This window comes from Nycticebus coucang, chromosome 24, assembly GCF_027406575.1.
Source record: "Nycticebus coucang isolate mNycCou1 chromosome 24, mNycCou1.pri, whole genome shotgun sequence".
In the NCBI taxonomy this organism is placed as follows: domain Eukaryota; kingdom Metazoa; phylum Chordata; class Mammalia; order Primates; family Lorisidae; genus Nycticebus; species Nycticebus coucang.
Window position 1 is genome coordinate 27433109 of NC_069803.1, and position 12921 is coordinate 27446029.

A 12921-nucleotide genomic window follows, 5' to 3' on the forward strand; every position below is an offset into this window, starting at 1 on the left:
TCCCTCGTAGAGATACTTGGGCAGCTTACGTAAGCACTGCGCCTAGCCCCTCGTCCATATTACCTACTACTATTACAAGCTAATCAACGTGTATACTTTACCTAGTGTGACACCATTTAACACCAAGGATAATGACAATTTCATTCTTTGTGGGAGGAGGGGCAGATGGACAGGCACACATTAAAATCAGACAAGGTACCATTTTATTCCTTATAAAATATATTTCATATTGTTGCTGTAAAAACATTACATTTCACATTTTTTTAAAAAAATTTTTAACAGTAAAAATAATACTTGGAAGACAGCTGGGGGGGAAGGCGCCAATAAGACAAATTCACAGATGGGATTTATCTCCCTCTTCTCTCTCTTTTTTTTTTTTTTTGCCCTTGGTAAAAGGCAGAACCTGGGATGAAAGTAACAGGACAGATTTCTCCCAACAAATCAGAGTTTCCACATCCAAATTAATATCATGCTCCAAGGAGTCCAGCTACACACTTATGGCAACTCAGCCAGTGCTGAAAACACTCCCTGAAATTACAGAACTGCTCTCAGAGCCACTTTAAAAGTCATGTAATTAAATCCCAGCTATTTTACTTTGATAGTCCTTTTGCTTTGCAACCTGAGATCTCACTTGACCACAGACATTATTGGCTGGACTCTCTCTACACTAACGGAGCAGACTGGGCATCATTAAAGCCACTCAAAACACAGCACCACAGAATCTGAAGCTAAATCCGAGAAATATGCTGGATGAAAGTAACATCACTGGGATGAACGGTTTCCCAAGATAACTGCTTTGAAAATCTGTCCTGTTAGTTTCAAAAGCACATCTGCGGCATCTTCTTCCCAGCAGATTCTGCTGCCCGGGCGGGCTGGGGAGGAGGGAGATACAGAGATAAAGAAAACAGGCGTGATCGCTGGGTCAATGCACAAGCCACCCCCACCCTCCGAGAAGAAACACATGGAGCGACCCCAAGGACTGAGCACGTGCTAAGGACCAACACAACAGCAACAAGACGGGTGCGGGCGGGGGGAAGGCAGTGGAAGCCGCCACCCCCGAAAAGGAGATGGGGCAAATGCAGGCAGGGAAGGCTGAACCCAAACCAAAGACCCAGAGCCAGAACAAAGCCAGCCCAGTTTCTAAACTGTTTCATCCTCTTCTTCTCTCTTCTTTTCCTCCCACCAGTGGCGTGAGAAGCCCACCTCACAAGGAGAATGTCTGTATATCTAGTTATGTCTCCATGGCCCAAACAGAGGAGGGGAATTAGAACAGGTTCTCTAAAGCGGAGATGCAGCAAGAGCTCTGGGAAAGAAGGAACAGAAGACCCCAGGGGCTGGGTCCCCACAGGTCAAGAAAGCCTCACTCCTCACCGACAGGATCTAAGGAGAGGCGGAAAGAGTCACAAGGGGCCGTCAACTCTCTGTTCTCAAGGAGGTGGGAGGAAGGGGAAGAGGAGCTCGGGCACCCTGGGCTGGCCCACTCTCGAGCTTTCCCAAGAGACAGAATTCAATATACTTTTTTTTTTTTTTTACTAAGTTATAAAAACTTACACCATCACCACCAGAGACACCTGTGTGCAGGTGTCCTTTCTGTCCCCAACACAGGGCACCAGACCCTTCAGAACACCATGCCCCTGGCATTGGTTACATCTGCCAGTTTCATAACACTCAGTGTGTCTCAGATTGAAAAGCACGTATCTGTGTCCCTCTGAAGCATCCAACACAGCCTCGGTGGCCAAGTGTCTTCACCCAGGACCGAGAGGACAGCCTCAATTGCCATCAAGGGGTGGATGCTGGCACTCATTACTAGGAGAGGTGACTTGTTGGGAATCCCTGAGCCCCTGACATCTGGGACGCAGGGCCAGGACTTGTCCCCAAGACAGCTAGGCACCAGGTGGTCACGTTCGAGCAGCCTCTGAGGCATGCTCAGAAAAAAGGGGAACCCCCAGAACAAGCACGTGCCCTGCCTGGGGGCTCGCCCCCCCGCCAACCAGTCTGTATCACAGCTGGCATGGCACGTAACTCCCCAAACCTCCTTCCTCCTTAACAGCTTTGCTCACTCTGCAGCCCAGTCTCACTCATCCAACCCATCTTCCTCCATGATTTCCTCAGCCTGAATCTCACCCCCGTGAGGGCTCTCTTTGGCCTTCCCCATCCTACCCTCCAAGCAGGAAACAGAAATGGGGAAATCCCTGGTGAAGCCAGGAGACCCACTGAGGTCTCTTCTGGTCACCCAAACAAAAGACAACTCATCGGTAAAGGCTTCCGAATCCACCATAAAAGAAAACAAAGCGTTTCCGAAGTGTCCTTTCCATAACTGGAGGGAAGAGACAGACATGGGGGGAGTTTATTCAGGAAAGAGCAAAGAGTTTCCAAAGACACCCGAAACCCTCTAGAACTCTTCGAGGAAAGAGGAGAGAATGGTCAAGGTAGTGTTTAACCGCCACGTTTCAAAACGTGAATTCTTATTAGCCTTTTGGCTCAGCTCTTTGGGGACAGTCTTTAAAAATCTATTAGTCTGGGCTTTGAGAAGAAGCCATACAACATTTGTTGAGTTGTATCCCAAAATGTCTGAGGGCACCCAGATTCAAACAGCTGTTGCCGAGAAAGGGTTTTCTTTACCTTCCCCGGGAGCTGCCCAGGTGGTAAGAGACGGCATGCCCTGGAAAGCATGGGCACCACTCTCACCCCACTCCACGCAGTCCTGTGCACTGTCACCCATCAGCCAGAAACTTTTTTTCTTTTTTTTAAAGAAAAGTAAATTCATCTTGCTCACAGTCCTTTCCGGAAAGAGTTGAGAAAGCAAAGAAGTCATCAACTCAGCAGGAAAGAGAATGAGCTGTTCCTCCTTCTGATACGTACAAACGAATCCCCTAGAGAGAGAAGATGCAGGAAAGGGAGGGAAATTAATTCTTTGGTCTCTGTCCAGTTCGCTGCTGAATACCCTTGGTCGGTTTTGGCTCTCTCCTATTTTGGGGGGGGAAGGGGGGACAAAAATATTTTTGTTTCTTTTTTTAAAAAATAAAATGTTCCCACAAAGGGGAAAAAAATGCTTTAAGTGTTAACACCTTGGCCAAGAGAGCCCAAACTGCATTTCCATTCTCTATCTTTTCGGTTTCCTCTGAGGGCCGGTGACACCTTTGGTCAGCTGGCAGCCGGCTGGGCCAGGAGCAGGGAGCAGAGGCAGCTGGCAGGTCAGTCCAGGAAGCGCTGGCAGGCCTTCTTCCAGCGGCAGGCTGTGCACCACTGGTCCCGGTGCTCGATGCCGTACACCTTGCGGCACTTCTTGGCCTCCCCTCGAGCTTTCCTGCCCAAGAGAGTAATGAGAGCACAGAGTCACGGCCCGCGGCCGAGGTTACACCTGGACAGCTAGCAAGCTCCAGGCTGAGTGACAAGCAGAGGCCGGAGAGGGCGGCTCCCCACAGAAGCCGATGAGGCCAGGGTCAGAGGCTCTGAGTACAAAAGCCACCCTCTCTGGTGCACCCTCCATCCAGGCTCCCCTCAGCAGATGAACCCTGGTGACTCCCGTTGGGTGAACTCAGGGTGCATGCCACCAGTGGAGACGAGGGGGACAGGAAGCAGAAGGCGGAGCACAACAGCACTCTCACCTGGCGCTGCTTGGGGCCCGGGGTGGAGAGGTGACGATCAGGTGAGATTTCACGGCAGGTGGCAGCTGCTGGGGCTCACTGAGGCTCAGGGACCGGCTCCGGACCTGCGCACAGGGAGAGAGGCCATGAGACAGGCCATGAGCAGGAGGGCAGTTGGGAGGGGCAAGAACGCCGTCCCACGTGACTTGCCGCGCCACTCCTCATCCTGCTGGGCCCACAGCAAGCAGAGGTACAGGAGGCCTTGCCGAGTCTCAGGGGACCTTCCGTGTCTCAGGGGCGTTCTCAGTAGCTGACCAGCCAAGGGGAGCTAGAGAGTACGGAGTAGCCCTAGGCCATGCCCAGAACCCAGAGGGGCAAACCAGCCTGGCCACCTTCAAGGCTGCCCCTATAGGAAGGCATCACACCATAGGCATCTCAACCATACCTGGCAATTCGGTTTTACAATGTGTAACACCTCCCTGTACACAATGTGTAGCACTTCTAGTTAAGACTAGAGACCCTGGGTGTGGTTCAGAATGTCCTCCGGGTGATTTTATTTCAGGGTCAAGATAGCCTTGAGATTTCTGACTCACCTCACATACCCCTCCACTCTCTCTCCTTTTCTCCCTAACCAGCACCCACCTACGTTCAGGGCTGAATAGGGCACTGACCCCAGCCTTGTTCTCTGATTGTCTTGGCAAGAAACCTTCCTGACTTGGACTCTTCTGCAAGCTCCCACGGCCGGCAGGGAGCACCAGGGAGAGGGGAGACACACGGGCACCATCGAGGAGTTTGGGGGCTGGAGGCAGGACACCATCAACCTGTGCCACGTGCCAAGAGACAGCCTCCAGCCCTGGGGTGTGTGGGAGAGCCCTGGGATCCTACCAGCCCGCCCCCAGAGTCAGAGCGCTGCCAGCCACAGAGACAGGGACGCTTACCGGTGAGAGGGAGCAGGCAGTGGAGGGGGCAGCAGCCCAGCTGACACTGGTGTAGATGTGCGGAGAGACAGGGATCTGGAAAGAGGGCAGTGCCTGCGGAGACGACAGTGCGTTACCCTGGGTCCCAGCTCAGGAAGGGCTCAGAGTCTGGGCCCCATAACCTCACATTGCACAGCAGAAGCCACATCACTGTGGAAGTGGGATGAGTGGGAAACACTGGGACCTACCAGAAGCGTCTTCCCAAGAGCGACATCAGAGTACCCAACTCTGAGGTAGTCTGCCCCCTGCAAGGCTCCAATCTTATTTAAAGAACCCTATTCTCTCAAGACCTGCAGGGGCTTAACTTCTCGGCCAGATCACCCACGAAGAACGTGCTACCATGGTTGCCAAAAGAGGTCCAGCAGCCTTTTGGGTCTGGGATGTATTGCCGGAATAAAATGAGGTGTGCCTGGCTCTGCACCTGCAGCTCAGCAGGTAGGGCAACAGCCACATACACCAGAGCTGGTGGGTTCAAACGCAGCCCGGGTCTGCCAAACAACCATGACAACTACAACAACAATAACAACAACAAAAAATAGCGGGGTGTTATAGAGGGTGCCTATAGTCTCAGCTACTTGGGAGGCTGCGACAAGAGAATTGCTTAAGCCCAAGAGTTTGAGGTTGCTGTGAGCTGTGCTACCACAGCACTCTACTGAGGGTGACATAGTAAGCCTCTGTCTCCAAAACAAAAAAAAAAGGATGGGGTGTGCCAAGCAACTACTGGCAAGGTGCTTGTGGATGTGTGGGTTTTGGTCTACTTAATGAAAATGCCAGCCATACTATCCAGGCTCTGCAGGGTCAGGGAGAGCTGGAAGTTGGTCAAACATAAAATAGTTAGGTGGCCCCTAATTCAGGTAAGGAGAGCCAGCTGGTTCTGTAAAGGCTTTCCCACTGAGTGAACTACCTTCTAATCACTAACCTGCACACTGGCCTAAAGGTTGATAAAGCCAAGCTGTAGACACAAACAGCAGGTTGCACGTGTTGAGTACCTACTGTGTACATTGAAAACCTAATTGTCACCCTCTCTGTGACAACTGTCCCAACCACAGACATCACAGCTTGGTTCCTCTTATACCCACAGCACTTTCTCACGCCTCCAGTAAACAGTACTAGAGTTTACTAGTTTATTACTGTTACTGTTTTAGCCATATTTGCATACTCAGCTCTCTCTCCAGCTAAACCACCCACTCCACAAGGACAGGGACTATGTCTAATTCTGCCTGAAAAGCTGACTTGGCCCAGTGTTTGACACGCAGCCGGTACTCAAAGCTCATGCACTGGACGCTCGTTACTGTGACGGTATTCTAGAGATTCACTCCGGGAAGCCCAGCTACACTAATCCATCCCCCTCATAACCAGTGATGGAACGATTCCCCAAGCCACATCATCGACCTGGTCATCAAGGGAGTCAGCTTGATTTCCAGTGACCCCTCATGACAGCTATCAACGTAGAATCTGGGAATTCCCACATGTACTGGCTATGAAATCAGTTTCCTTTTCCTTCTTTGTAGAAGAGATTAGCAATCTGGCCAAAAGGCCTGGCCCTCAATCAGGATGGCCAACGGCCTGTGGCCAGGCTGGCCAGGGACAAGTCACATGCAAGGCTGAGCCCATACCTGGTACGCATGGTCAGCCTGAATGTGCCAGAAGGACCCTGGAGCCGACTTGCTGAGAGCCCCAGAGGGCAGCGAGGACTCCAGGCCAGGGTGTTCTGGGCCGGAAGCCTGGGCTTTGGGCGGAGGTGGATGAGTGGCAAGGGGTGGGCTGGTCACGCTGGGGGCAGGAGCTGCTTCCATAATGGGAGTCCCAGGGGCGGGGGGGCCCAGAGCAGCAGCAGCAGCGGGTTCTTCCTTCATCTGCACCTCTGTGTAGTAGAAATCCTCCTCCCGCTTAAACTGGTCAGAATCCACCGTGTCCCTGAGTGGAAAAGGGACACCGGAGTCACCAGGGCAGGCTGTCGCAGGGGAGACTGCAGCGTGACAGGGCAGGGGAGTGACTGCTTGGGGCCACCCAGAAAGTCAGAGAAGGGGCCCAGGAGCCCCACTCCTGGCACATGTCACAGGGATTATATGCTGTACATGAACAGGAATTGTTTCCCTGGCACCCCAGGCTTGTGCTTTCCCAGAACATGCGCCAACCCCTCTTCCAGCAGGAGGTATCCAGCTCTGAGTGCCACCGCAGCCTTCTCTGGGCCCCACCTGCCTACAGCCACGCTCCCTCCTGGAACTGTGAGTCAGCTACTGGCACTCTCTGCACGCACACCCTGCACGCTCACTCTGCCTAGAACGAGGCCCTGCAGGGAGGCAGGTGCGGTGCTTGGCCACTACACATCTTGGCAATGGAGTGTCACCAGGGATTGAACCAAATTACTGTTTCTACCCAGAACTAAAGCATCTTGCTTCCTACGGTGAGGCAAGAAGACACGTCCACAAAAGGTCCCCTCCTGCCAACCGGGAGGACACACTCCAAAGCGTCCTTCTGATAGGGCCGGGAACGGGAACTACATGGTATCTTCGCACAGCATTTCCTGGGCAGCCTTTGGGGATGGGGACCAGGGGTCATGGAGAGTCAGCAGGGCGGAGGAACACCAAAAAGGAAGATCCCTCGGGCTCCAGACCTACCCCAGGTGGAGGGCTTTGACGTGTCGCTTGATGCCCACGATTGAACGCAGAACTTTGCCACAGCTTGGCCACAGGCACTTGTACATCACCTTCACTGAGTTCTAGGGGAAAAGCAAGATCTGGTAACCGGGATGTGTTCTTCTCACCCCTCAACAGTCCTTTCCCAGTGGGGACTTGAGCTGGCTGCCGCCCTCTGCCCAACCCTACAACTGCCTCTGGGGAAGAGATTTTCTGGGACCAGAGAAACTGACAACTGGAGCCAGAAAGCCCCGACCCAAGAGAGGGTCCTAGAGGCCAGGAGCATCATGCTAAGACCCCATCATGCCCATGGGCTTCTGGGGGAGTGCAGGAGAGAGGGCAGGGGTCAGGGCAGAGGTTAAAAAGCAAAGGAACTGCCATTAGAGAGGAGGCAGCAGCGGCTCTTGGGCACGTCAGCAGGTAACAGAAGTAGCAAACGAAAAACAAAACGGGGAGCACCCAGAACCCTAGGACCTGTGGGCCCCCCTCCCAGGCATGGCCGGCACCCTGCACAGCCCGGGCTCACACCACTATCGAGTACCTTTCTTTTTTCTTTTTTTGTAGAGACAGAGTCTCACTGTACGGCCCTCAGGTAGAGTGCCGTGGCGTCACACGGCTCACAGCAACCTCCAACTCTTGGGCTTACGCGATTCTCTTGCCTCAGCCTCCCGAGCAGCTGGGACTACAGCCACAATGCCCGGCTATTTTTTGGTTGCAGTTTGGCCGGGGCTGGGTTTGAACCCGCCACCCTCGGCATATGGGGCCGGCGCTCTACTCACTGAACCACAGGCGCCGCCCTCGAGTACCTTTCTTTTTCGTGGAGCTGGTTCATCCAACAGGAAAGGGTCAGGATCGGTCTCAAAGCCATGGTCAGTTTGGGGAGAACCAAAGGCATCCCCCAAATACTTGGGGCTGGCCTGGGGGTGGGGGGGCGAGGGGGTAGAAATGCCGCTGCTTCCGCTCCAGTGTCCACTGGTGGTGCTGCTGCCACTGTCCGACACGTCGCCACTCTCCTTCCACGGGTCGCAGGCCGCACGGGAAGCTGGCCGGGCAGAGAGACAACAGGCTTGTCCCCGGGCCAAGAAAGGAAACAAACCAAAACCCTCTAACACAGAGAGAAACACACACAGAAACGCAGGGCCACTCACTGCAGCAATGTCTCAGGCTCTGCCCTGGCGGACGTTTCCCGCCACAGCCATACAGGGCATCCCTGACCAACAGACACACACTATGACTTCATTTTGTTCACAGAAAGAGAACTTAATTAAAATTCATTTCTCAGTCGGCGCCCGTCGCTCAGTGGTTAGAGCGCTGGCCACGTGCAATGGGGCTAGTGCGTTCGAACCTGGCCCTGGCCAGCTAACCAAAAATTCATTTCTCAGTTTATAGGTTAAATAAAAGGAGGGAGGGGCAGAGCCATCCCTGCCCCCCAGGCCTGGGTGCAAAACAGGCACCTCCAGAGCCGTGGGTCCCACCAGCGAGCCCCACTCTAGCTCAGGAGGATGGGCTTCCTGGTCAACTTTCTTGAAAAATGCCCTTTGATCATTCAGACCCAGGCCCTCACAGCTCACAGCAACATCTCCCAGAGCTGCTGCAGCCCAGATCCACCATGCTGTATCCAGAGTGGCACCTTTGGAGGAAAGACCACCTCTGCAAGCAATTCCAGCAATTTGCAGGTGACAGGAGGGCCTTGCACCTGGCACAGCTCTGATGCAGCCGCCCTGCTCCCCAAGCACACCTGAACAGGAAGAAGGGAGAAGGAGGCATGGAGGATCATCAGGGGATTTTTCTTTTGTTTATTTTGATAGATTTAGGAGGTACAAATAGTTTTTTGTTATGTGGATAAACTGTACGTGGCTTTTCACACAGAAGCGACCTGAATAGTGCACCCTGCACCCAACGGGTAACTTTTCAACCCCCTCCAATGTCTGCCGTGTCACTCCGTGTGACCCTGTACACCCTGTACACCCACTGCTTAGCTCACACACTTCTAAGCGAGAACATGAGGTATTTGTTTTTTTTGTTCCTGGGTTACTTCACTTAGGAAAATGGCCTCCATTTCCATCCAAGTTGCTGCAGAAGATATTACTTCGTTTAATGGCTGAGTAGTGGACTCTTTAGTTTTTCAATTGCAGTTCAGCAGGTTGCTCAGGCCCCAGTCAAAGTCTTCTAGGCCCAGGCCACAAATCTAGGTTAACTGATAGTAAAGGAGAATCTGAAATTCTGATACATGGAAATACCAATCAAGGGATGGAAAAAAACTACATGTCCTCAATACCCCCACCCCCAACTCTCAATATGGGTATTCCACTGAGCCTCCTAATCCCAGATTCCAAGATCCACTTCCATATCCCTTGCGGCCAGGATAAAATTCTAAGGACTGACCTTTCTCCTCCTGCTCAGAAATCCTAGCTGTTTCTATGCTAATCTCTACACCTAGAACATGCTCCCAGCTTCCCACACTCCCAATCTAGGTGCTTCTTAAATCTCACACTCTAGGAAAAGCCCACCCAAACAGAATGGGATGCAGGAAGAATTCTTCTTCCTTCCCCAAATATCACTGTCAAGTCTCAAAGCTGTCAGTTTCCCTTCCTGGGAACCAACGTGTTACTACAGATACACAAGAGTCTAACACAGGATAGACATTCAGGGCAGAACCCAAAAATCATCCAAAAGGCCAACCCAGCAAAGGCCCAGGCACATCCTCTCAGGAAACCTATCAAGGAGAGCAGGGGAAGGAACAAATCCTACATCACTACATCCAGGACGATCAGGACCCAAGGACAAAGGGCAGGTCAACCGCCGACAGACCCTACAAATGCTGCAGTCCTCTCCATAGAGACAACTCCAAACGGCCCAAATGCATAAAACCTATATGGCAAATTTTGACTGGGCTACAAAAGCAATAAAACATTAAAACAAAGCAAAAAGTTACCTGTAAAAGTTGTAAGTTAATTTATAAGTTACTCCATCTTTGGTAAGTTTTTCCAGGGCAAAGACAATACATTCATATTCTACCATGAGAACAAAATAGATGCATAATGCTGACAGTTTACAAGTGAGCTTTTAAGAAATATTTATAGTCCCCTCTGTTCTCCACATACACACAAACACACACCCACACCCATCCTAACAATACAGAAACCCAAGGGAGGCAGTAGCTTTTGTGCAAATAATATCCATGATTAGAGTAAGGTTTTTGTTTGCAGAATACTTCAAGATAATTAGCTGCCAAGAAAGCCTTATTTTTCCACTGACTTCAACATAAAATCACGAAGAATATACTATCACAAAAAGCCTCTTTAACAGACAATGAAAATTATTCTTGAAAATGGAATTAAGAGGCCAGGCAAGGTGGCTCGTGCCTATAATCCTAGCACTCTGGGAGGCTGAAACAGGTGGCTTGCCTGAGCTCACCGGTTTTAGACCAGCCTGAGCAAGGGCAAGACCTCATCTCCAAAAAATAGCCAGGTATTGTGGTGGGTGCCTGTAGTCCTAGCTACTTGGGAGGTGGAGGCAAGAGAATCGCTTGAGCCCGAGAAGTTGAGGTTGCTGTGAGCTATGACGCCACAGCACTCTACCCAGGGTGATAAAGTGGGACACCGTCTCAAAAAAAAAAAAAAAAAAAAAAGACAAGAAAAGAAAATGGAATTAAGATGTCAAGATTGTGGTACATCATCAATGAGCTGCATCTATATTGGTATGCACACGTGCAAACATGTCATTACACACATGCATATACATACACTCCTCATGGGGACTGGAGTCAATAACTTCCTTTCTCTTTCTTTAGGACACTTTCATAGTTCTTCCCCCTGTTGACCCACCTCCCAGATCTCCTAAACTCATAAAATTTCCTGAGGACTTAAAATTAACACTTTTCCTCCTCCCATTTTGCTGTGCTAATAGAGCAGGCATGCAATACTACGCTTCACAGCTAGGTGTCCTCATAGTACAATGGCTTTGTCTAGTAGCCTAGACATTAATGACAAGCTTTTGAGTCAAGTAAGTTTGCTTTCTCTCGGCTATCCTGACTTTCTACCTAGGGAGATTACTTATAAGGGATGTATGATTTTTTTTTTAATTTGTTATAGGGCTGGCCTACCTTGCTTCCAGGGATCCCTAGTTCACTACCAGTCTTGTCGAACTACTAATACCCAGCAACTCTTCTTCCCCTCATACTATTGATAAGGGGGTTGCAACTGTAAGAATTTTGTTTTACTTTATAAATTTGCCTTGAAGTCATACTACTGGTTTTTATGAAGCAATTAGATTTATTTTAGACTTTAGCTCATTTATTTCAAGTCTTTGTCCTGTAGGCCCACACTGATTTGCAAGGCTGAATTGGGCACTTGGAACTGGGTACACGAACTTTCCGAGGCCACTAGAAGACCATTTAGTGCAGTTCCCCTTTGTGAACTAGATATTCCTCTGTCGGCCTCCTTCAGGCTCCAGCGAACTTACTCCCATGGAAGAACTTACTCTTGTGTAAGTTCTGTGAGTTCTGTGCTCAATCATCTTCACAGTGCACCAGGAAGCTTCTCCCTAGATGATGAAACTGAGCAAAAAGAACGGAAGGGTCTAACTCAATGCACTCAGCCAGTCTGAGGAGCCAGGGAGAAGCATTTCCAGAAATCCTATTTGCAGCGTCAGGCTGGTGGACTTTGGCAATTAGCTGCCCGGTGCTGAAGATGTCAGTCATGGTTCCTTGCCACACCTAGAACCCAGTTAGGCCCAGTTTGCTCACCAGAGAAGTTGACCTCGGCTCCAGGAGGGCTCTGCACAACAGGACTACAGGACAGGGATGTTAGCACCATGGCTGCCATCATCTCATCCATTTCCACTGCATCTGACTTCCTAGATTCAAACAGATGTATGGAAAAAGTTATTTCCTGGGACGGTGGGTCCACAGTCCCCACGGAACAAGGCACCACATGTGATCATTTCATGCTCTGGATGGTCCTTTCCAAACCCCCACTCCAATCAGCCAATGAGTGCTCAAGGGCTCAGCTCACTCCTCACTCACTCTGCAAGGAATACTCATTCTGAACAATGCTTATGGTATTAGTCAAACCCAGCCCCTGCTTTGCAGCTTATTGGGGGGAAAGTGAGAGTCAAAACAATGAAATAAAGCATGGGGATAAAAGATACCCACTGGAATTCAAAAGCACAACAATTACCTCCCTTCCCTTCTTACATCTCCATTTAAGAGGGAACAATTACCCTAACGTGTTTCTTTCTCCCCTCCCCCAGGAAGAATGATGCAAGGCCTTCTGACAGCTACTGAATGTCAACAGAACCTGCTGAGCAAACCAATAAGCAAATAAACCAGAAACACGACAATAAATCTCCCAAGACAAATCTCAATGCTTTCTACAGCAGAGTTACATATAAGATTTTACATGTAATTTTTAAAAATCCATATACAGTTATGTTATTTGAAAGCAAAATTAGAGCTGTCTATAAGTTAACGCTAAGGTATTGGGAAAAGTTAGTCTGAAATAAACTTCTACGTAGCCTATTTCAAACAACTGTATTAGTTCATTCTTTATAATCCATGTCTATTAAAGTATACAACTTGGGTTTGAGGCAGCTAAAGCAAGACTATTAATACATTAAACATGTTAGCATTCTTATTTTTGTAAGATCTTTGAATATTCATTTCCATAGAATAGAAAAATTATTTGCCAGCATTCCACTGAATACAGAATCACAAAT

At 50.1% G+C, this 12921-nt stretch overlaps 1 protein-coding gene across 5 annotated transcripts in view; it reads right to left on the reverse strand.

Annotated features, from left to right (window-relative positions):
• Positions 1–186: 186 nt before the first annotated feature.
• ZNF395 (zinc finger protein 395) overlaps positions 187–12921 on the reverse strand; it is a 40153-nt gene continuing 27418 nt past the window's right edge. For all 5 annotated transcript variants that reach the window (XM_053578432.1, XM_053578430.1, XM_053578427.1 and 2 more), the window contains exons 4-10: positions 11951–12060; positions 8010–8245; positions 7186–7286; positions 6181–6481; positions 4526–4618; positions 3609–3712; positions 187–3307 (exon numbers count right to left, since the gene is read on the reverse strand). In XM_053578432.1, coding sequence (XP_053434407.1) covers positions 3196–3307; positions 3609–3712; positions 4526–4618; positions 6181–6481; positions 7186–7286; positions 8010–8245; positions 11951–12060 — 1057 coding nt within the window. In that variant the 3' untranslated portion in view covers positions 187–3195. The remainder of the gene's footprint in view (positions 3308–3608; positions 3713–4525; positions 4619–6180; positions 6482–7185; positions 7287–8009; positions 8246–11950; positions 12061–12921) is intronic.